This window comes from Ranitomeya imitator, chromosome 2 (genome assembly GCF_032444005.1).
Source record: "Ranitomeya imitator isolate aRanImi1 chromosome 2, aRanImi1.pri, whole genome shotgun sequence".
NCBI classification, from domain to species: domain Eukaryota; kingdom Metazoa; phylum Chordata; class Amphibia; order Anura; family Dendrobatidae; genus Ranitomeya; species Ranitomeya imitator.
In genome coordinates this window covers 170,315,929-170,337,585 of record NC_091283.1, presented here as the reverse complement: position 1 = coordinate 170,337,585, position 21,657 = coordinate 170,315,929, and the positions used below count along the sequence as shown (strand labels likewise).

General features: G+C 47.7%; 1 protein-coding gene across 4 annotated transcripts; it reads right to left on the bottom strand.

Moving 5' to 3' along the window:
• Positions 1-1,035: 1,035 nt before the first annotated feature.
• UBA1 (ubiquitin like modifier activating enzyme 1) lies at positions 1,036-21,417 on the bottom strand. Of its 4 annotated transcripts, none has more exons than XM_069747950.1 (26): positions 21,326-21,417; positions 13,618-13,701; positions 13,460-13,518; positions 12,481-12,649; positions 12,267-12,401; positions 12,061-12,167; positions 10,391-10,481; positions 10,156-10,288; positions 9,956-10,053; positions 9,711-9,857; positions 9,423-9,599; positions 9,231-9,341; positions 9,049-9,129; positions 8,808-8,963; positions 8,554-8,719; positions 7,374-7,570; positions 6,898-6,962; positions 5,476-5,671; positions 5,316-5,390; positions 5,047-5,236; positions 4,876-4,964; positions 4,474-4,566; positions 4,133-4,324; positions 3,952-4,053; positions 2,162-2,262; positions 1,036-1,952 (listed from the first exon to the last, which is right to left on the bottom strand). In XM_069747950.1, the coding sequence occupies exons 1-26, from the start codon at positions 21,380-21,382 to the stop codon at positions 1,817-1,819; spliced, it is 3,207 nt and encodes a 1,068-aa protein (XP_069604051.1). In that variant the 5' UTR covers positions 21,383-21,417; the 3' UTR covers positions 1,036-1,816. The 4 variants fall into 4 exon arrangements, with proteins under 4 accessions (XP_069604051.1, XP_069604050.1, XP_069604052.1 ...); XM_069747949.1 differs by having other exon boundaries at positions 13,588-13,701; positions 21,326-21,413; XM_069747951.1 differs by lacking the exon at positions 21,326-21,417 and adding an exon at positions 17,242-17,515 and having other exon boundaries at positions 13,588-13,701.
• Between the last annotated feature and the right edge of the window lie 240 nt (positions 21,418-21,657).

Genomic DNA, 21,657 nt, shown 5'->3' with positions numbered 1-21,657 from the left:
AGTGTTTCTGCAAGGCAAATAACGCTGCAGATCCGCAACGTGTGCACATAGCCTTAGTCAGTTCTTGCCAGGAAACAGACTGGAGCAGTCTGTCGCAGAAGGTGTACGGAGCTGTGTAGCCGCAGTCCTGCAGCTCCTGGAAAGATTATACGAAAGCCGAATATATTGCAGTGAGCATGCAGGAGAGCGAAGCACAAGAGAGGAACACCAATGGGAGACCAGCCACGAGCAGGTTGCCTCCTTTTGAGGTGCAGACACCGGTAGCCAGAACACAGAGGTTGTAAGTGCCTCTACGACTTACATCAGAGACCGGCAGGATAGCTGAACTTCAAGTTACCTGTCCGCCTTAATACCCAGGAGGCACAGTGACACCCTTAGAGCCCGGGGCGTGCTAGAGTCCCTATAAACAGGCTCAAGTCACCAGTCATATCATACGGGGGACAGAGAGAACATCTGTGAGGACCTTATCTGAAGCCATAGGCAGTAAGGGATTATAACACCACCACACTAGAGGAAGGCTTTGATTTCCACCTGGATAAGGGGACTCCTAACTTGACTCCAAGCTGGCCAGACCCTGCCTGCCCTGTGATCTGGTGTCTTGGATTGTGGCTGCCTGAAGTCTTCAGTAAACCAGGTAAAGAGACTGCAAATCTGTGTCCTCGTTCTTTACTGCACTATTCACCATCTTCCATCTACACACCAGGAGCCCTGAGGACATACTTCACCTGTGGGATGTTATACCATCTAGCTGCCATAACATCACCCCAGCGGACCCCTTAAAGCAGCGTCGGTCCACACTGACCAAATACCACAGGTGGCGTCACGAACATAAGCTTTATTCCCTTTAAAGACATTTCCCTTTTACATGGGCGCCCAGGGCCACGGACCGGGCCGCCACCGTGATACGCCTCTGTGAACACCGGACCCGGTACTGAGTATCCCCACAGCCCTGGCGGGCGACTCATGTACACAGTGATTGCAGCAGCAGAATATTGAGTGCAGCTCTAGAGTATAGATACTTAACTGCTGAAACACTTCAGATCATCATTTCTTTTTTTATTTTTGTCAGATTTCAAACACAGTATAAAGAGACATTTCTACAAGAACAGCTGTACTGTATTTCTCATTACACTAAAGCCATCTCTTACTGCTCTTCACCCTCAGGTAACTGGCATGGTTTGGATGTTTTAAGTGTGGGCAAGGCAAAAAAAAAGAAAATGTTTTAATCATGATGGTTGCTCCCCATGCAGTTGTTATTACAAGTCAGAGCACAGGACGCTCCAGCTCAATTCTCCACAGCCAATAACCCTTCATCCTACAGATCTGTATTATGCAGCAAAAGGGTCAAGCAAACGTGTGCACTAAATGACTAACGGTACAAATACATGGAGCAGGAAATGTAATCGGAAGCAGGAATCTCTGGGAAATCAGTCCCCCAACCAAGAGACTGGAAACGTTCAGTGAGGGGAAAAGAAATAGGATCAGGCTTGGGTGTAAGCACCTCTAAATGGAGGGGTGCTGGAGTGCAAGTGAGAGGACAGGGTGCAGGTTAGTTGGATTTAGGAAAATGCTCACAAACCTTACATTGTACCTGACGGGGTGATAATGTTACAATGATATTCGTGCACCCCCCTAAGTCATGATCCCTTCACCGCACTGAAAGGGTAATAGCAGTAGAAGAGTCAAACTTTAACTCAACTTTTTTTTAATTCTTTGTTAACACCCCTCTCTCCCCCCCAACTCCTGTGCCTTTTCCAATCTGCTCCAGAAACCCACTTTCCCCCAATGTGCATTGAAGCTGGAGATCTGGCGAGGCTCAGCGGATGGTGTAGCGAACGTAGGGGACCTCCACATCCTCACCATCATCGTCATTGCAGCAGAGCTCGAACACCAGAGCTTTCACATGTTTCCCAATCTTCTTCTTGGACACTTTTGTGACTATTTCGGTCATCCTACAAACAAAATAAAAACGTTGTTAATAGCAGCTGTGCCAAGACAATTTGACCTCTTTTTGCTAGAAGGGACTCGATAAGCAGCTACTAGAATGTCTGGATAAATCAGCAGCAAATAATCAGATTACTCTATAGCCCCATCTCTGGATGAATAAAGTATCGCATGGACGATCCCAGCCCTCCGTCTGTAAGTGGGGAAGGATACTCACGGGATTTCAAGCCGTTCCTTCAGCTTGGCCGCTTGCATGAAAAAGGAGTAGAGCATGGAGACTCCTTGTGACAACATTGTGATCTCCAGCTTGTGTTCTCTCTGCAATCATACAAAGGTTTCTACGTCAGCCAGTGGTCCACTAGTGACAGGCCGATAGGTTTTCATTAAAGCCGGGGATCTGTAGAAGACCCCCGTGCTGGTCATTATGAACGCTAGCTCATGCCAGTGTTCATAGTAGATAGCGATTTCCTCTGTACATATCAGCACTGAAGCCCTGCTATATATAGCACAAGTAATCGAATGATTGCAGCTTCAAGTCTTTTAAAGGGGGGACTATTACATAAAGTAGTTAAAAATGAAAAAAAAAAAAAACACATTTGGAATTCAGAAATGTCAGATCAAAATCACAAAATTAAGATCCGTTAACAGCACAAGAAAAAAACCCCACCAGAATTAAGTTTTTTGGTAGCTGCAAGATAGTAATAAAAGGTGATTAAAAACATTGTATCTACCCCAAAATGGCATCACTAAAACAGTCAGCTTTAGTCACAAAAAAATTAATCCCTCACCCAGCCCAAGATCCCAAAAAAATGAGGCGCTACAGATCTTGGAATTTTTTTTTTTTTTTTTTCAATACAACTTTGTTATTTACCCCCCCCCCCCCCCAATGTTTTAGCACTTTATATGAAAAGTCAATGGGGTCATTGAAAAGTAATTTGTGCAGCCAAAAATACGCCCTCTTCTGGCTAAATTGCTGGGGAAATAAAAAAAAAAAAAAAGTAACTGCTCTTGGAAAAAGGGAAAATGTCCATGGCGTGAAAATTGGGGACATAGGAGGACGGTATGAGCCATTTCATGTCTTCTGTGCATTTTTTTCTGCAGGTAGTGCGGCTGTCCCTCACCTTATTCATCATCCCGGGAAGGACATGCCGTGTACTCCATGGTCCCTGTGGACATCATGATCCTCCATGACTGCCATCACAGTGGAGTACCTGATACAGCTCATGTGTTATTTAAAAAAAAAAAAAAAACACGCTCCTTTGTCCCCCAATGTATTCATTAATGAAGTAAAAAAAGAATTTTGTATTGTGTCCTTAAACTCACTCATTAGTGTCACAATGTGAACAATCACTGGCATGCTGAACAGTGCAGTATATTTATGGTGGTTATTCCAACATCATTACTGTACAGCCACATTCTACCACAATTTCTGTATATTCCCTACAGTGTTTTCATTTCACATCTGATTGGGTCCTGCATAAAGGAGAAACCATACACTGACCCTCATCCCTTTATCTTTGAGGTGTGTGGATACCGGATACCCACTATATAGATATATAGTGATGTCCGGCATCCACACTCCTCTAAGATAAAGGGATGATGAATCAGTATCACTTTATGCATTTGGAAGCTTGCATCAGGTTTTTTTGTGTCCATGCAGAAAATTTTTTGGCAGAAATCCTAAGGGAGAGCCTCTGATTTCTGCTATGGAAATACTGTGAGGTGTTAACACGACATGTGAACAAAGCCTAGTTGATATACTGTGGCATCTTTACCTGCCATCACCACCAATTCTGAAATATTGGAAGTCTCAGATCAGAACTGTCTGTGCTGCTCCCTTCTTTACTGGGAAACAAACTGCAACCATTTATACCTGCTGGCTGCATGAGCTTCAGGTATAAATAGGACAAATGCCTGATATCCAGGTACATGTGTGATAATCAGCACTGCTCACCCATGCAAGTCAGCAGCACTAGACAAGGAGTGTAGGATAAATGGACAACGAACCTTGAAGTACTCCAAAAACTGTTTCAGTGTCATCTCCTCTCCCGTGTCCTGCACACCCTTCACTTCAAACCGGTCCCAGAGAGTCCAATCATGTTCATAGTACTGTGAAGAGTTTATAAAAAGGACTCAGAAGTTACAGAAGAGGAGGCAGAAAAGTCTGCGATGTGAGGATGTCACTCACCTTGTGCTTTGGTGCTGCAATGGGCTCTGAGAAGCCAAAGAAGGGCAGCGCAAGGTTCATGAAGCCGTTCTTGAAGGACTCAATCTTCTTATGTCCCTGAACGATCTTGTAGAGCTCCAAGCACACTAGGCCGACCACAGCCGCCGTGGTCGTAGCAATCGCTGGAATGATCTTCCCTGCTATCAGCTTGCTCTGCAAAAAGCAAACTAGAGATAATCAGGGGCAGAATGCGACCCGTCCAATCACATCACCAAGGTATAGCACGATGCCACCTGTACCATACATAGCGGCCAGAGACCCCCTTCCCCATGACCCTAGATTCTCCTTCCTAGACCACAAACCTTGTGTCGGTCTGCAGGTGGGATGTCATAATTTTCAGCTCGCAAGTTAGAAGCAGCCACAATGAAGTCCATGTGAAAATTTGTGTCATCGTCCTATTAAACAGGTGACAGAATGAGGGACAAGTTGTCATTTGGATTAATGCTGCAACCGGACAAAAAAAAAAATAAAATCATTTTCTGAGATTTAGAACGTTATTCCATTATCAATGGACCTGCAATTTTTTGGGGTAATATTTTCAGCACACACCTCACTTTGATCACTTTTTATTGCATCTTCTGAGGGAAGTGCCATCATCAAAAACATATCTTGGAGTTGCATTTTTTTTCTTTATCATTGGATAGATCAGATTGTGACAAATATACATGTTGGGAAGGGGTTAAAGTGCAAATATAGGACTTTACCTTTTCAAAATCAATAGGAAACATTTTGAAGCTTGATAAGCTTTCTGGCGTGGGCAGACTCTGCTTCAGCTCCTCCAAACGACTGTCGTCTAGAAAATGGAAGAATTGCGACTTGTTAATGACAAGTGTCCATCTCTAGGTTTCTCCAGACGCAGTTAGTAATAATCCTACCCATGGAAGCATGTGCATTCTGCATCTCTTGGTCTGATACATGGATTTTCACTCCAGACCTGGGTGTAAACTCTGCCACTCTGACAGAATTAAGGATTTCGATGACTGCAGGTCTGTCTGTGGATCCAGCGATACCGTAGGATTGTGCAAAGAGGTTAGCAGCAGCTATGATATAATCCAAGTGCAAGGGCTGCAAATACAACACAAAGCATAAGTAGCCCCAAAAATCCACCCACGGCCAGGACCAACAGCACCGTGAAAGAACTTACAGTGTTGCCATCGAAGGACAGCGGGTGAGGACATCTTTTGGGACCAGACCAGAAGGCCGCACCAGAAGAGGTTTGCTGCAACAAAGAACAAGGGTAAATGCCAAAATCTTTAGTATTCAGCATTTAGATGAAAAGGGACGTGAGGTCAATGGTAGCAAACCTGGTCCGGTGGGAAGTTGTGCAGGAGCTGCCGGATGTTATTGGAGTATTGGGTATGCCAGTGGTTACAAGCCCACGACACACAGTCTGTCCAGCTCTTGGGCCTCTCATTGATTAAGCTTTTGTACACAGCTTCGATCACTTCCAGAGGCTGAGAGCCAGGCAGCTTCAGTGTCCTCTCCATGAATTTTGGATCTCTGAGGATTAAAAATGTAAAGTGATAATGCTGCTTCATAGGCTGATCTGGTTTTCCTTCAAGCTCAATATCAAAGGCGAGCTAAGCCCATCAGCATCAGGGGCTTATCTACAGCATTCTGAAATGCTGTAGATAAGCGCTCCTCTCCCCCAACCCCCCCCCCCCTCCCTTTTCCCCCCCCTCCGACGTATCCTGAAAGATGAGAAAAAGAGGTTTGATTATACTCACCCAGGGGCAGTCCCGGTCCGGGGCCTCCCGTCTTCTTAAAATGACGTCCTCTTCTTGTATTCACGCTGCGGCTCAGGCACCGGCGTACTTTGTCTGCCCTGTTGAAGGCAGAGCAAAATACTGCAGTGCGCAGGCCTCTCTGACCTTTCGCCGGAGTGTGAAGACAAGAAGAAAAGAGGACGTCATCGTAAGAAGATGGGAGGCCCCGGAACACGACGCCTATTGGACTGGACCGCCCCTGGGTGAGTATAATCTAACCTATTTTTCTCATATTTCAGGATACATTGGGGGCTTATCTACAGCATTGCAGAATGTTTTGATCTACCATTTAAATTTATGCACTAAGCTAGTATTAAAGTCCTTTCCAATCGCTGCCTAACTTCTCTTCCGCATGACTACCCAGGGTTTCTGTCTGGACCAGAAGTCGCTTTCTCAATGTAATCCTGTGATCTCTCAATTCGAGTCTCAAGCGAATAATTGAGAAAGCGACTACCGATCCATGCAGCAGCGCAACGCGGACAGAATGAGGCAGCCATAGGAAAGCACAACTATGGCTGAGGAGGGGGGTGGGGGGAGGGGAATAAAAATGGTTGTAGTACAAGTTTCATAGATCAAGGCTTTGTCCTACTTGCTCATTATAGGAACAACTACAGACAAAGTTAAAAAAAAAAAAAAAAAAAGTATGTATGTGCAAGGTGTGGGCGAGTCAACGGAAGCACCATTTTGTTACGCAGTTGTGCGGCCATTGGCCAGAGGATGGCTGAATGTTCAGCACAGTGTGCGCCTTAGTGTGGGGGGGTCTAAAGGGGTTGGAGCACAAAAACGATTCTATATTTAAGAATCAGTGACCTGTAATGGCCATTACACAATACGGTCATATATGGAGCATCCCTTGAAGAGGGAGGAAAAAAAAAAATGGAAAATCTTTTCACCATCCAAACAAGACACCAACAAGAGGCCTTTATTAGAGGACCAAAATAAAGAAGTTTTGACACTCACGTTAAATACTGGTTGACATTTTCTGCCGGCTGCTTGAAGAGTCCCTCAAATTCATCCCGAGCCCACTGAAAAGCAAATACGTAGTCAGGCCTGGGCACTTCCCAGCTCCATTGATAAACGCAGCATATTCTGCAGCTACAGGTGACATGGCAGAATCATTTATCGTTCTGATACTTCCAGGACTGGAAAGAAGTCGTGAAATTATAAAGTGGCAAGGCGCATCGCTAGGGTGGAGACTTGCTGGGTGGACTGCGTGTTGTGATCAGAGTCCAGCTGTCATTGTTTCCTAGTTGGAAGGTTCTGCCATCAGGCATCTTTATCAATCTTTTACAGAAAAAGCCCTTCAATATCCAAGCAATTTGCAGCCACTGAAATCTCCAGTACAGCAGTCATACCTCAAATGTTAGATAGTTCCGTGAAATTAGTCTACGAACCCATTTCCTGTCCCCGGGCCGCTGTGCCCCCTTTATAGTCACCTGTAAGGTATGCTCGATGGCATTCGGGAAGTTTTTCAGGGTACATATTGGTATGGACTTTTCTGGGGGGTCTTGGCTTGAGCTGTAGGACTCTGTGAGGAAAGGTATCACCACTTGAACGTTCCCTTTGGTTCCCAATGTTCCGGATTCCAGGAGCGGCTTACGGTAGTACACACAGCGACGGTCCATGTACATCCCTACAGACATTATGGAAAGAATACAAAAGTAAAACGCAAAGTGACAAACTTACAGGACCAAAGCGAACGACACCCAGACTTCCATTCCCCTTACAAAATGAGACTAATGCAAGCTGAACTAGCAGATATCCACTGTGACCAACAGATGTAAGGGATCAGAAGTACCCAGCATGGCAGATTTCCGAAGGCTGCGCCTCTGCTTCTCCGGCAGTTAAAAGCGAACGGCCGAGCCGTATGCTCCTGTCTATGGAGGACTAGGGATATATCGCAGACAGCCAATCTCTACGCTGTGTGGGGCTTTAGACAAGAGACCTCACAAGTGATAGCCTTCGTATCGATATTGCCGTTCTAGTAGATGGGTATAGCCTACATGTTGGATGAAAGTGGTCTGTCCGCCCAAACGGCTAGTGTAAACTATGCACACAGCCTTGTAGGGGATATGGCACCTTCTTAAAAAAAAAAAAAAATTCTCTTTTTGCTGCCGCTCTTCTGATATTTATGCTGCTCCATGCATCCTGGGTGCGGCCAGAAGGCTCCATGCACTCTGATGCCCATGGGTTTTGCATGTTTCTGTCTCCATCACTTGTGACTGACAGAACAGGCTTGCCTGGACCACGTACTTTCTGCAGAGAAAGGTCGAGCAAGCGAACACTGTCAATCACCAGTGCTGAAAGCGGGTAAATGAAAGCCACATGGGTGTAAGTGCACTGCACCTCTGCCACACCCAGGGCGCACCAAGCAGCCTAATTAGCATAGCTGATGCAACAGTGATCTTTGAGGCTACAAAATTATGTCCGCTTGGGCTGACACTCCCTTTAATTCTGTGCTGACATTTACTTTGCATCACACCAACGCTTTCAGAGTGGAATCGTAGCCTAAACAATTCTGACGGAGAAGTGACAGCGGACCTCTGCTCCGTCTGAAGCAGGGGACTCCCTTGACTAGAACCTGACATATCAGCTACGTCCCTGTAGGCCACTTACTAGCATCCACGTTATCAAGTGCATTGGCCACGCCATCCAGTGCTTCAAAGAAATCGTCGTCGTAAACCTTCTCTGTGTCAGTGCCCACACGGTTCTGGTGCCCGGTGACATTCAAGCTCGGGTTCATCTGTTTCACTGCCGCAGCAGCAGTTTCAGATTTCATTTTCTGTTTGCAGGAATAAAGAAATAAAAATTAGGAAATGGGAAAGCAGAACAGATCGGCAGCTGCTTGACAGAACTAACATGGCACTCACCGTTACATCCCAGGGTCTGAAGAGGAACTGCCTGTTCAGGTTGGACTTCTCTATTGTGTCCATGTCGGTCACGAAGACCTCACCACCTTCTCCTGCCCCCAAGCCGATCATGGCAAAGTTTTTCAGCAGCTCACAGCCAATGGCGCCAGCACCAACCTATACAGAAGACATTCAAGATCTATGTGCGTCCTCTAAAAAAAAGGCCTGGCCTAATATATGGGGACAGTAGAGTAGTATTCACCAGAAAATATTTCTGTTCGCCAATTTTCTCCTGAAATTCAGATCCAAACACAGCTATTTGCCCATCATAACGGGATTTCTTCTGTTGGGGGGGGAGAAGCAAAAAAGGTATTAGGAATAAGCAGTTTTCATATTATAAGCCCTCCAGTTTAAAAAAAAAAAGTCCAGGAGGAGCATACTTACAGGACTACAACTCTCCTCGTTCAGTAGGGAATCCTCATTTTCTTCCGGCATGCATTCAATAGCGTCAAAGTACAACCACTGCATAACTGGCATGAACTTTCCTGACAAGGCCTGAAACATAAAACCAAGGTCAGAATGACCAATGCGCCCTCACAATGACCCGGACAGTATACACCTGGATGGGCACCGTACCTTCATGGCTTCCTGGGCTGCTAGCCCCCCAATGAAAGCATTAATGGGGGCAAGGTTTCCTGTCGCCTGGAAGGACAGCTTCTTCAGGAGACTTTCCTTCAGTTCCTCCTGCTTTGCAGATCCAGATAACTTCTCATTGATCTCTTTGGTAAGTGCCAGCAACTCAGTAGCATCAGCCTGTCCTCAAAAAAAAAAAAAAAAGAAAAAAAAAAAAAAAAAGAAAGAAAGTAAAATCACAGATCTTAATAGCTCTGCAGGCAAAGTATGTGTGAGGCACGGACCCCTCACCTCATTGCGTGGCTTGGGAAGCCGTCCATTCTTCTTCTGGAAGTAGTGGAGGCCTTGGAAACCCAAGTGCAGCTGGCAAGGATGGTCAAACTTGGCAAAATCTGTAATCAGTATCTCCGGCTCCTGGAGAGATTCTTTTATGGATTTCTGGAAGGGGGGAAAAAAAAAAAAACCCACAGCATTTTGGGGATTTTCTGCAAAATAAAGGTCAATTTGACAGCAGAAGTTCGCGCATAGCCACTTACAAAGCTGATTTTTTTCGGCATTTTTACTTGGCTGACTATGCCCCCACGGACGTAGTCTGAGAACTTCGTTGTGTCGCAGATGCTGAAGGTGTAGGGTCCTGCAGAGAAACAACAAGTATGATGCAAACATCACAGGCACCAACATTTAGGGACTGGTAATGGTCATACAAGAGGGATGAGGGAGTAAAGGTCAGTCATACCTAGCACTTTAATTTCCACAGGATCAGCATTGTTCAGCTCCGTAATGCCTTGTAACTCAGTGAAGGTTACGTAATCGCCACTTTCAAAGCCGTGACGAGCCTCATCCAAACAGGTGACCACTCCTGGGCTATCCTACGAGAACACACAAGGCATGTAGACCCGGAGCGGCACAGGACCCCTTCTGTCAGAACTAGTTATTCTTGACAACCAGAAGTTTCCCAGAAGGCTTCATACCTTGGTAATCATTGAAATCATGGCACTTAGGGGCTGCTCTCCGTTTGGGTCCAGTACAACCATTTCATCACCAAAGTCGCAGAACAGCTGCCTGCAAACAGAAAAATTCAGACTGAGATGGAACCAGAATGTTATATATATCTGACACTGGGGGGGCGGGGTTTGGCTGCTGAATCCCCCGCTAATCTAGAGAACAAGGGGATACAAGTCCCACGTGAGCAAATGCAGCCACCACTCTAGATAGTGTATGATGCAGCCGTCACACATCCCCACTACCAGTGTGTAGATACAAGGAGGGCTTCAGGAATCCCATTTCAGTGACTGGACCCCCCATAAATGTGGATAGATAATGCAGATTTATTGGGAAAATCTATTCTGTGCTGCCAATCGTGACTGTCACTGCTATCCAGTCAAGGGCACTTGTGTGACATCCTTAGAACATGGAGATCAGCAAAAAGGATGTATGCTGCCCTGGTGTGGGATCCGATTGTCTGCAGCAGCAAGACCAGTACAGCCTTCACTTCTGTGGCCATCATCCGAAGTTTACAAAGCCCTGCAAAGTCATATTGTCACAGAGCCTAATAAAAGTCAAGTGCCCAGGATGCCGGCTGTGCAAGTGACGACTGCCATGGTCCAGATGTACTTTGCTAAAATATCCATTTAAATTATGAAAAACTAAATTTAGCCCCAATCCTCACTAAGTTTACACGGAAAAAGGAGGAGTGGTCTAAACTTCCTTTACCAGTTGTGGGGAGAGCCAATTTAATAAAAATGATATGGATGCCACAGCTGCTGCATCTTCTTCACAATTCACCGATATGGATCCCTTTTAGGTTATTTTGGGCTATTGAAGGGGTGTTTAGAGCTCCGCTTTGGAGGGGTGGAGCGGCTCATATTAAGGTGAGGCGCATAGACTTTCTCAACTTTATCTAATACACAAGGTGTATAGAACACTGGACTTTATGTGTAAGATTGGTGCCAGAGCAGACGCATGCTGTCCTAGGTGTGGGGTGGCGCCAGCTACTCTACTTCATATGACGTGGTCATATCCTAAACTGGAGGAAAGTATTAGGATTAATTAGACAAGTGTTTAAGGTGGTATTGGAAACTACGCCCTTAGTTTGTGTGCTGGGGTATGTGGAAGATCTACAGACAACAGAGTCGGGTAAAATAGCACAAATGCTGTATTTACCAAGGAAACTAACGAAGGAATAAGGAATATAGAATAAGGAATATATCAACAAAAACTGGTTTATAAGTTTGGAAAAAGGTGTGTACAAAAAAAAAAAAAAAGTTTAAAAAAGAGGCAATATTAATAAGTTTGAACAGCTTTGGGCTGCCTGGATGGATGAACCAGGGATCCTGTGTCCAGGTAATTAGGGAGATATAGAGGATACGAGAGATATGATCCATGTTTAGCCCATGAGCAATAACAATGATTGCATGGCTAGAAGCTCCAGAAGGAGAGGTTTTCCTTCTATGCATTACAGTGGTGATGACTGTTTTGTCTTTTTTGTAGAATGGGCTAATTTGGTCTTTCCCTTTTTATGTCCTATTCTCTCCCCGTTCTTACTTTTCTGTTTACCCGATTCAATAAAGATACTTTATTAAGGAAAAAAAAAAAAACACATCTACAATAAAAGCAATTAACCATTACTGTCATCACCTACCCAAACAGTCCACGAGTGTCAGCAACGATAAACTTCACGTTGTGACCGTGGCAGAAATCGCCCACTCGTATCTGTTGCTCCAACGTTGAACCAGCGAGTATCACAAGCTGGGGAAAGATACAAAGACATTATTTTTTGTTTCCTACTTTGCAGATTCCCTCAGATATGAGCCAATGATGGCCATATGTGGCCACTGTGCTTCTTGCCTGGAAGCTGGAGAGAAAGTCTTCAGTCAGGGGGCTGCTGGAGGCGCATACAGGCACATAGGTGTTCAGCTCAGCCAGTCTGGGGAGGGAGACGTCTGCTCGGTTTTTGCCAATGTCTTCCTCACGGAGGTAGAACTGTCACATGAGAAAACCCATCAGCAATTCAGAGAAAACAAAATGCTGGGAGAGCAGACAATCCAGTGTGGCTGCTCACCTGGGAGGACAGGTCCCCCCACTCGGTGTTTGCTTGGTCATGAACAGTCACTGATTTGACACCTCCCAGGATAATGTTTTTGGCGATCTCCACGCCGAGACCGCCCATCCCTGAGATGAGAACATTGGAGTTCTGCATCCGCTTCATCGCCTCATGGCCCAAAACATACCTGGAGGATAGAAAGCGAAAATTACTAAAAAAAAAAAATGTGTGTGTGTGTGTGTGTGGGGGGGATTTTTATAATCCTACACCTAACCCAGGCAACGCACTTTACGAAGTATTTTACCGATAAGCTGCATTAAAGGTTTAAAAAAAAAAAAAAAAGGCTGTGCTCACTCTTACCTGGTCTCCAACGCTGCTCTGAGGATTTGTTATTGTCTACAGTGCTGACATTAGGTCAGCAGCCAAGCTAAGGTCACCGATTGCCTGCAGCACTTTTAATTAGGTCAGCGCTGCAGACAATAATAGAAACCAGCAGCAGTGGAGATTCAGGGCTGGACCTGCAGAGGGCGATAAAAGCACAGAGGTGGTGCTGGACCCCCATCAATCTGATATTTAGGATAAGTAATCGGTAAGTCCTGAACAACCACTTTAAGGCCATGTGCACACGTTCAGGATTTCTTGCAGAAATTTCCTGAGCAAAACTGATCATTTTCTCCAAGAAATCCGCATGCGTTTTTTTCCCGCAAAATTAATGAACATGTTGCGTTTTTTACAGCGATTTGTTTTTTTTCACGGAAAAAAACGCATCATGCGCACAAAAATTGTGGAATTCATTCTAAATGATGGGATGCATAGTCTATGTTTTTTTGTGGTTTTATAGCGTTTTTATAGCGAAAAAAAGCGAAAAATCAGCAACATGTGCACACAGCCCAACACCTTGGAGACGCAGGCACTTTTCATTTTGGATATTTTCAAGAGCCGGAACTTAGTTTCCGTCCTCATAACTTCCACCTGCTCCCACGCTGCTCATACTTACAGCTGACGTGAGTAGAGGCCCTCATCGATCTCAGCGTCATTGCCGTTCCTAGCCATGCCCTGAAATACAACACAGCCATCAGCACAAGTGACAGTCGGTCCAGGACCTACCACCCCGCAGGCGCTTACGTTGGCTGGCGCTGTCTGCTCGGTGCTCACAGAATTGGAGGATGCGCAGTTTGAACCCGTCTTTGTATCAGCTCCAGCCACGCGACGCTTCTTAGACACCGGCGAGCTGGACATCTGTGTAACGAGAGCGACAGGTCAGATTAAGACACATCCCACGTCATCACTAACAAGGGAGGACAGGATCGGAACAGCAAAGTATCAGGTGCTCAGGTTTAACTCCTTCCTGACGTATTAATCAGGCTCAGGAGCTAAACCTGCAGCAATGATTGTGGGTGGCGACTGCATAATACAGCCAGCACCTGCCTCAGACTGCTCCCTTTAGGCACTACGGAGCTGTCTGATAAGACCTCACAGTGCTACATAACCCAGTGAAAAGGCAGCACCAAGGCAGAGATCAGACAGACCCCATTACAGTCCAGAGTATCAGATGCGGCTTGTGTCCCCCACAGGAGGGGTCACGACGTCCGCATCTTGTTGCTCTTATGACAGTACAGAACTTACAGAGGCGGTGTGTCTCAATGTGCCTCATTTAATGCCGCTGTGTGACAGCTTTAGTCCATTCATTCACAGCAAGCAGAGGTCTTAACGATGAGAGGCTGAAGCACACAGATGACGAGGCGTTGTGCCACACATGCACATCATTAGTAAAGCACAGGGAGGATTATCTGCAGACAGCCCACCAAGCCTGAAGACGGGCGACCTTCAGTAGACCCCCTCCCACTAAGCTGCCATTACCACCTCATGGGCCCCCGAACCTGGCGGGACCAGCTGCATCCGAGTGGCCGTGATTGGAGCAAGCCCTGATCACTGATGCTAGCGGCAGGAACCTCCTGCGTAACACAGCCGACACCTGCTCCATCTACATCCTACATTATAAACCAATTATACACTTCTTCCCCTGACATCACCCCTACCCTAATTCAAAATACCAAGGATTGTCTGTTTGCTGTCTCTAACATCATGTCCTCCCTCTACCTGAAACTAAATCTCTCAAACTGAACTACTTGTGTTCCTCCCTTCTACTAACCTCACTCTACCCAACATCGAAATTACCCTGGAGGGATCAACCATAACTCCCAAGCAGCATGCCCGCTGTCTTTCCTTTACTCCCTATATCCGATCACTCACTCGCTCCTGTCACCTGCATCTTAAAAACATCTCCAGAATCCGACCTTTTCTCACCGTTGAAAATGCCAAGACTCTTACTGTCGCTCGCATTCATTCCTGTCTGGACTACTGCAACTCTCTACTGATCGGTCTCCCTCCTACCAAACTTTCTCCTCTCCAATCCATCTTGAATGCGGCAGCCAGGGTCTTATTTCTGTCCAGCCGCTTCACCGATGCCTCCATCTTGTGCCAGTCATTACACTGGCTACCCATTCGCTACCGGGTCCAGTATAAACTCATCTCTCTCACCCACAAAGCTCTCCACTGTTCTGCACCGCCTAATATCTCCTCTCACATCTCCGTCTATCGCCCTACACGTGCCCTCTGTTCTACAAATGACCTAAGACTAACATCCCCCGTAATCTGTACCTCGCACCTCCGTCTCCAAGACTTCTCTCGTGCTGCGCCAGTTGTCTGGAATGCACTTCCCCAGACGATCAGACTGATACCTAGCTCCGACCTACTCAAGCGCGCTTTAAAAACCCATCTCTTCAAACAAGTCTACCACATGAACTACTCAGTAAACTAACTTTGCCCTGTTCCCTCCTTCCAAATATCTGCATGTGAATCTGCACCCTACTATTCATCTGTCTCCACACCCTCCATGCACACGATAACTGCACTTGATACTTGACTATTGCACTTAAACACACGGGCTGATGACCGGATCATGCAGCTTTATATGAAAATCCATATTTATTATAATTGCCAGACCTGAAATAACAAGCACTTTTCACCTATTGTGTCCCCTCATTTCCTTGTAGATTGTAAGCTTGCGAGCAGGGACCTCACCCCTAATAATAATAATATAATAATAATTTTTATTTATATAGCGCCAACATATTCCGCAGCGCTTTACAAATTATAGAGGGGACTTGTACATACAATAGACATTACAGCATAACAGAAATACAGTTCAAAACAGATACCAAGAGGAGTGAGGGCCCTGCTCGTAAGCTTACAAACTATGAGGAAAAGGGGAGACACGAGAGGTGGATGGTAACAATTGCTATAGTTATTCGGACCAGCCATAGTGTAAGGCTTGGGTGTTCATGTAAAGCTGCATGAACCAGTTAATTAATTTTTTTTTTTTTTTTTAATATAGGCCACACAGGGATCGTTAGGTTAATGCATTGAGGCGGTAGGCCAGTCTGAACAAATGAGTTTTTAGGGCACGCTTAAAACTGTGGGGATTGGGGATTAATCGTATTATCCTAGGTAGTGCATTCCAAAGAATCGGCGCAGCACGTGTAAAGTCTTGGAGACGGGAGTGGGAGGTTCTGATTATTGAGGATGCTAACCTGAGGTCATCAGCGGAGCGGAGGGCACGGGTAGGGTGGTAGACTGAGACCAGAGACCATAATGTCATTGTTTAAATGTCTAAGGCTACGTTCACATTAGCGTTTTGCGTGTTTGCGTCGGGCGACAAAGCGGCGATGCATGCGTCATGCGCCCCTATATTTAACATGGGGGACGCATGGACATGCATTGAGCTGCGTTGTGCGACGCATGCGTTTTTTTTGCCGCAAGCGTCGGGTGCAGAAAACGCAACAAGTTGCATTTTTCTTGCGTCCAAATTTTGGCAAAAAAGGACGCATGCGTTGCAAAACGCAGCGTTTTTGCGTGTTTTTATTTGTGTTGCGTCCCCGACGCAGCGGCGCACAACGCAAATGTGAACGTAGCCTTATCTTGTACTGAATTTATTGTCTGTACATGTCCCCGCTTAATTGTAAAGTACTGCGGAATACGTTGGCGCTATATAAATAAAAATTATTACATGAGAAGGGGGTTAATCAAAAGCGAAGGGGGGATTACAGGGTACAGATAGAGGGCCGCACTTTGTGCATTTTAACAGCAAATTCTCTGTGGACAAATACCAGTTGAAAACAATAAAGCATGAGGGTATCCACTGGGGGGGCAGCGCCTGATACCAGAGAGCAGCAGCGACATACTAACCCCCCCACCCCGGGACGTACCCAGCGCAGGCACAAGGGGTTAATGGTCTCACGGAAGCTCCAGATCCCCGTACACGCCCCGGCCTGGAATCCATCACCAAGCCCCTCTATCTCTGTACGAGGGTCCTGCAGACAGAGGTGGTCGCCCATAGCAACCAGTCAGGTCTGACAGCGAGAGAAGTGCGCCCCCTCCGGGTCCTGACAGAACTCCACACTGGGGGCAATAATGAGGCGTCTTTGCGCTGCTGGTAATTACAAATTAGATGTAAAAGGTGCAAAACAACGCGGTGCAGCCCCCAGAGGCAACAATGGCGCCCCCCGCAGTCTGCACACGGGTACGTCACGCTGCGGGCAGGGCACCGGCGGGGGGCCCACACACTCCCCGGCTACATGGAGGCTCTGCAGGCAGCCAGGATGACTCAGTGACAGGAGACGTCGGGGCACACGGATACAGCAAGCGCCACAGGAAACCAAAGGAGCCCCGCCAGGCTCCCGCACGGCCTGCTCATCACACTCAGGACGGGCCACTCACCAATCCCACCGGGGCGCGCCCCGTTCTTCTTCCTTGATTCCGCGCACAACCGGCTCCGGCCTAACACAAAAACAAGATGGCGGCTGCCCGGAAAACGGCAGAGAAGAGCGCAGCGCGCCCGGCCTCATTAATATACAGCAAAGGGCGGGACTCGCCTCCTCCAATAGCCGCTGGCGACTGAGCGAGGCCACGCCCACAAGCCTTGCAACTGGAGGTCAATGACTGAACCACGTGCCCGCGTGTCAGGGCAGGTTAGACAGGAGCGCGCCTCACCTTATCACGTGAGCGGCGTAAACCAATAACCTTTGTTTGGGGAAGGAGGATAAAATGGCGTTGCGTGTCATAGTGGAACGCAAAAGGCTTTTTTTTTTTTTTAATCAAATATGGACGTCATTTCTTTGGGGGGGGGGTGTGGACATGTGACATAATAGTATCATAAAAGTGAACTAAACAGTCACTAGGTGATATCTATATGTACATACAGTGCAGAGGAAAGCTGCAAGTGGCTCCACATAATGAAGTGACACGCTACTTCAGGACTTGCTGGGACATGTGGTTCTTCTAATGCTGGAAATGCAAAGGTTCCCGAACACAATGAGATAACCTTTACAATTATACACTGATGTGTGATTCACTAACTCCTAGCATCTGCCACACTGGGCGTTGTTGTAGTCCACTCACAATGTACTGACAGGACCATCCCCAACAAAAGCAGTGATGGCACGTGGTGTCACGCCGTGGAAACCACAGTTTAGAATAATGGGGGTTCGAAATGTGCAGGAGCAGCCGCCCAATCAGACTGATGCATCCGTTATCACAGATGGCAGCGGGGAGACCCTCTACTACACATGGAAAATGTGAAAGACATTATATAACATTTCATTTTTAAGCTAAGATACTACTGAATAAAGTTACAGGCCCGAAGCCTGAGGCTGCACCACTGACACCGTGGAAAGCACACAAGATATACAAATATATGCGGAGGCCCTGACGGGGCAGCACCACAGATACTGACGGGGGGCCTAACGTGTACACCGGGGCAGCACCACAGATACCGACGGGGGCCCTGACGTGTACACCAGGGCAGCACCAGATACCGACAGGGGTTTGACATGTGTACACCGGGGCAGCACCAGATACCGACAGGGGTTTGACATGTGTACACCGGGGCAGCACCAGATACCGACAGGGGTTTGACATGTGTACACCCGGGCAGCACCACAGATACAGACGGGGGCCCTGACATGTGTACATCGGGGCAGCTCCACAGATGGGCCCTGACATGTGTACACCAGGAAAGCACCATAGATAGTGACAGGGGCCCTGACATGTGTACACCGGGGCAGCACCACATACCGACAGGGGCCCTGACATGTGTACACCGATGCAGCACCACATACCGACAGGGGCCCTGACATGTGTACACCGATGCAGCACCACATACCGACAGGGGCCCTGACATGTGTACACCGGTGCAGCACCACATACCGACAGGGGCCCTGACATGTGTACACCGATGCAGCACCACATACCGACAGGGGCCCTGACATGTGTATACCGGTGCAGCACCACATACCGACAGGGGCCCTGACATGTGTACACCGATGCAGCACCACATACCGACAGGGGCCCTGACATGTGTACACCGATGCAGCACCACATACCGACAGGGGCCCTGACATGTGTACACCGATGCAGCACCACATACCGACAGGGGCCCTGACATGTGTATACCGGTGCAGCACCACATACCGACAGGGGCCCTGACATGTGTACACCGATGCAGCACCACATACCGACAGGGGCCCTGACATGTGTACACCGGTGCAGCACCACATACCGACAGGGGCCCTGACATGTGTACACCGATGCAGCACCACATACCGACAGGGGCCCTGACATGTGTACACCGGTGCAGCACCACATACCGACAGGGGCCCTGACATGTGTACACCGGTGCAGCACCACATACCGACAGGGGCCCTGACGTGTACACCGAGGCAGCACCACATACCGACAGGGGCCCTGACATGTGTACACCGGGGCAGCACCACAGATACTGAGGGGGGCCCTGACATGTGTACACCGGGGCAGCACCACAGATACTGACAGGGGCCTTGACATGTGTACAGCACCACAGATACTGATGGGGCCCTGACATGTTTACACCGGGGCAGCACCACAGATACTGATGGGGCCCTGACATGTTTACACCGGGGCAGCACCACAGATACTGACGTGTACACCGGGGCAGCACCACAGATACTGACGGGGGCCCTGACATGTGTACAGCACCACAGATACTGATGGGGCCCTGACATGTTTACACCGGGGCAGCACCACAGATACTGATGGGGCCCTGACATGTTTACACCGGGGGCAGCACCACAGATACTGATGGGGCCCTGACATGTGTACACCTGGGCAGCACCACAGATACTGACGGGGACACTGACATGTGTACACCTGGGCAGCACCACAGATACTGACGGGGGCCTGACGTGTACACCGGGGCAGCACCACAGATACTGACGGGGGCCTGACGTGTACACCGGGGCAGCACCACAGATACTGACGGGGGCCTGACGTGTACACCGGGGCAGCACCACAGATACTGATGGGGACACTGACATGTGTACACCGGGGCAGCACCACAGATACTGACGGGACACTGACATGTGTACACCGGGGCAGCACCACAGATACTGATGGGGACACTGACATGTGTACACCGGGGCAGCACCACAGATACTGACGGGGACTGCAGCAGGTCTCCATGAAAACATGGAGGGGCAGAGACTGATGTCAGAATCTCTCAGTAGTGCAGCCTCCAAATGGTTGCTCAGGGCAACAGTCACTAATGGTGCTATTATTTCTTATTTCCTTTAGCGTCACTTGTGAGATCCACGTTGCCTAGTTACACAATCTACATGACCCTTGGAACGTTTTCCGTTTATTGGAGGGCGTCACATCAACATTGGCAGTGACTCACACGACTGTCGACAGAAATCCAGACTGGCAGGACTCTTGGTCCCAAGTCGGACGCAACTTTGCCATCATTGACCGCCAACTTTGGTTTTTAACAGGGAGGCCATTTTTTTATGCAGAACGGCCTTAGGAAGGTCCTGTCTAGTTTCTGCATTTATTTTTTTTTTCCTGCGGCTCCCAAGTATTTTCTTTTTTAAATCAGGAGACATTGTCCTTATTATTCAATGCCAAATCTTCTGGTCTGACAAGGGGGCGTGGCTAACAGGATCCTCTGGGGCGTGTCTTTTATACTCAGAGGGGTAAATAACCGCTAAAACTGCATATTTCTGACAGCTCCTTTTTAGGGGGATAACCAATGACGCTTGACTAGTAAGCAAATGGTGGTGGTGGACCACCCCTTTAAAATAAATATGTCAATGCCGACCATTAATCTCTACTTTCTGCAGTTGTAATGACAGCCCAACAAAAGGCCATGTGACCAGCTGCAGCCAATCATTGGTTGAGTCATGTGACATCTGCTGACAGCGATTGGCTGGGCAAGAGGGGATTTTTTGTTTTTAAATATCATCTTTACCCATCCTGATAATTTATTATTCCCCTTTAATACATCTCTATTTTTCTTTTCATGTTCCCTATATAATTACATGCAGAATTTATCACGGATGAGAGGGATCAGCTGCAATGCAGTGGGGGAGAGGGCTCTGCCAACACGTGGAGCACTGTAAATCCACTCACTGGGGTGTCAGTGATCCATAGCCACAGCACAATGTTACTATAAGGAGCACTGCAACCTGAGGCTCTGGAGAAACTACAGATCCCAGCATGCCCTGACAGCCTCAGGCTGCATTACTGACCCTTGCGCTATCAGGGCATGCTGGGAAGTGTAGTCCCTGCCGAGAATCAGTGATGAAGTACCACGCAGCCCTTGTATACAGATCACTTTCCCCACGTGCTTTGGCTGAGCGCTCCCCCACCCAGTCTATTATGTGCGTTTACCCCGCACACACGTGCTTCAAATCAGCAATCAACCCCCAAAAGCAGAGCCCCGGAGGCAGCTGAGGCCTCGGCCGGCACCTCCCACCCCCGAGCCTCCTACCTGGGACCGGTTATCACACAATGAATTGTCACTGTCCCTCGCCGGCCGCTCCTCCATGTCTCCCGCGTCGCACAATTCAACGTCACGGGAACGGCGCATGATAGTGACGTGTTGAAGCTCAGGAGGTTACTGGAATGACGTCACCGCAAGCGCGACTGGCAGAGACCACTTGTGCTGTGAGGAAAAGGGGTGTGTGTGGATGGGATGAACCATGTGACACTATGGAATGTATAAAATATAAACAAGGATGAAAGCGGCGCTGGTGATATAGGGTATATGGATACCTGCAGCGAATAAAACAATCACCACCAGATTGTAAAAAATAGTACAAA

Coding starts and splice junctions, on each gene's coding strand:
- UBA1 (XM_069747949.1), bottom strand. CDS start 21,382: ATGGAGGAGCGGCCGGCGAGGGACAGTGACAATTCATTGTGTGATAAC. Junction 13,519..13,587: donor AGCAGACAGCGCCAGCCAAC/GTAAGCGCCTGC, acceptor GTTGTATTTCAG/GGCATGGCTAGGAACGGCAA. Junction 4,054..4,132: donor TTGCAGCACCAAAGCACAAG/GTGAGTGACATC, acceptor AACTCTTCACAG/TACTATGAACATGATTGGAC.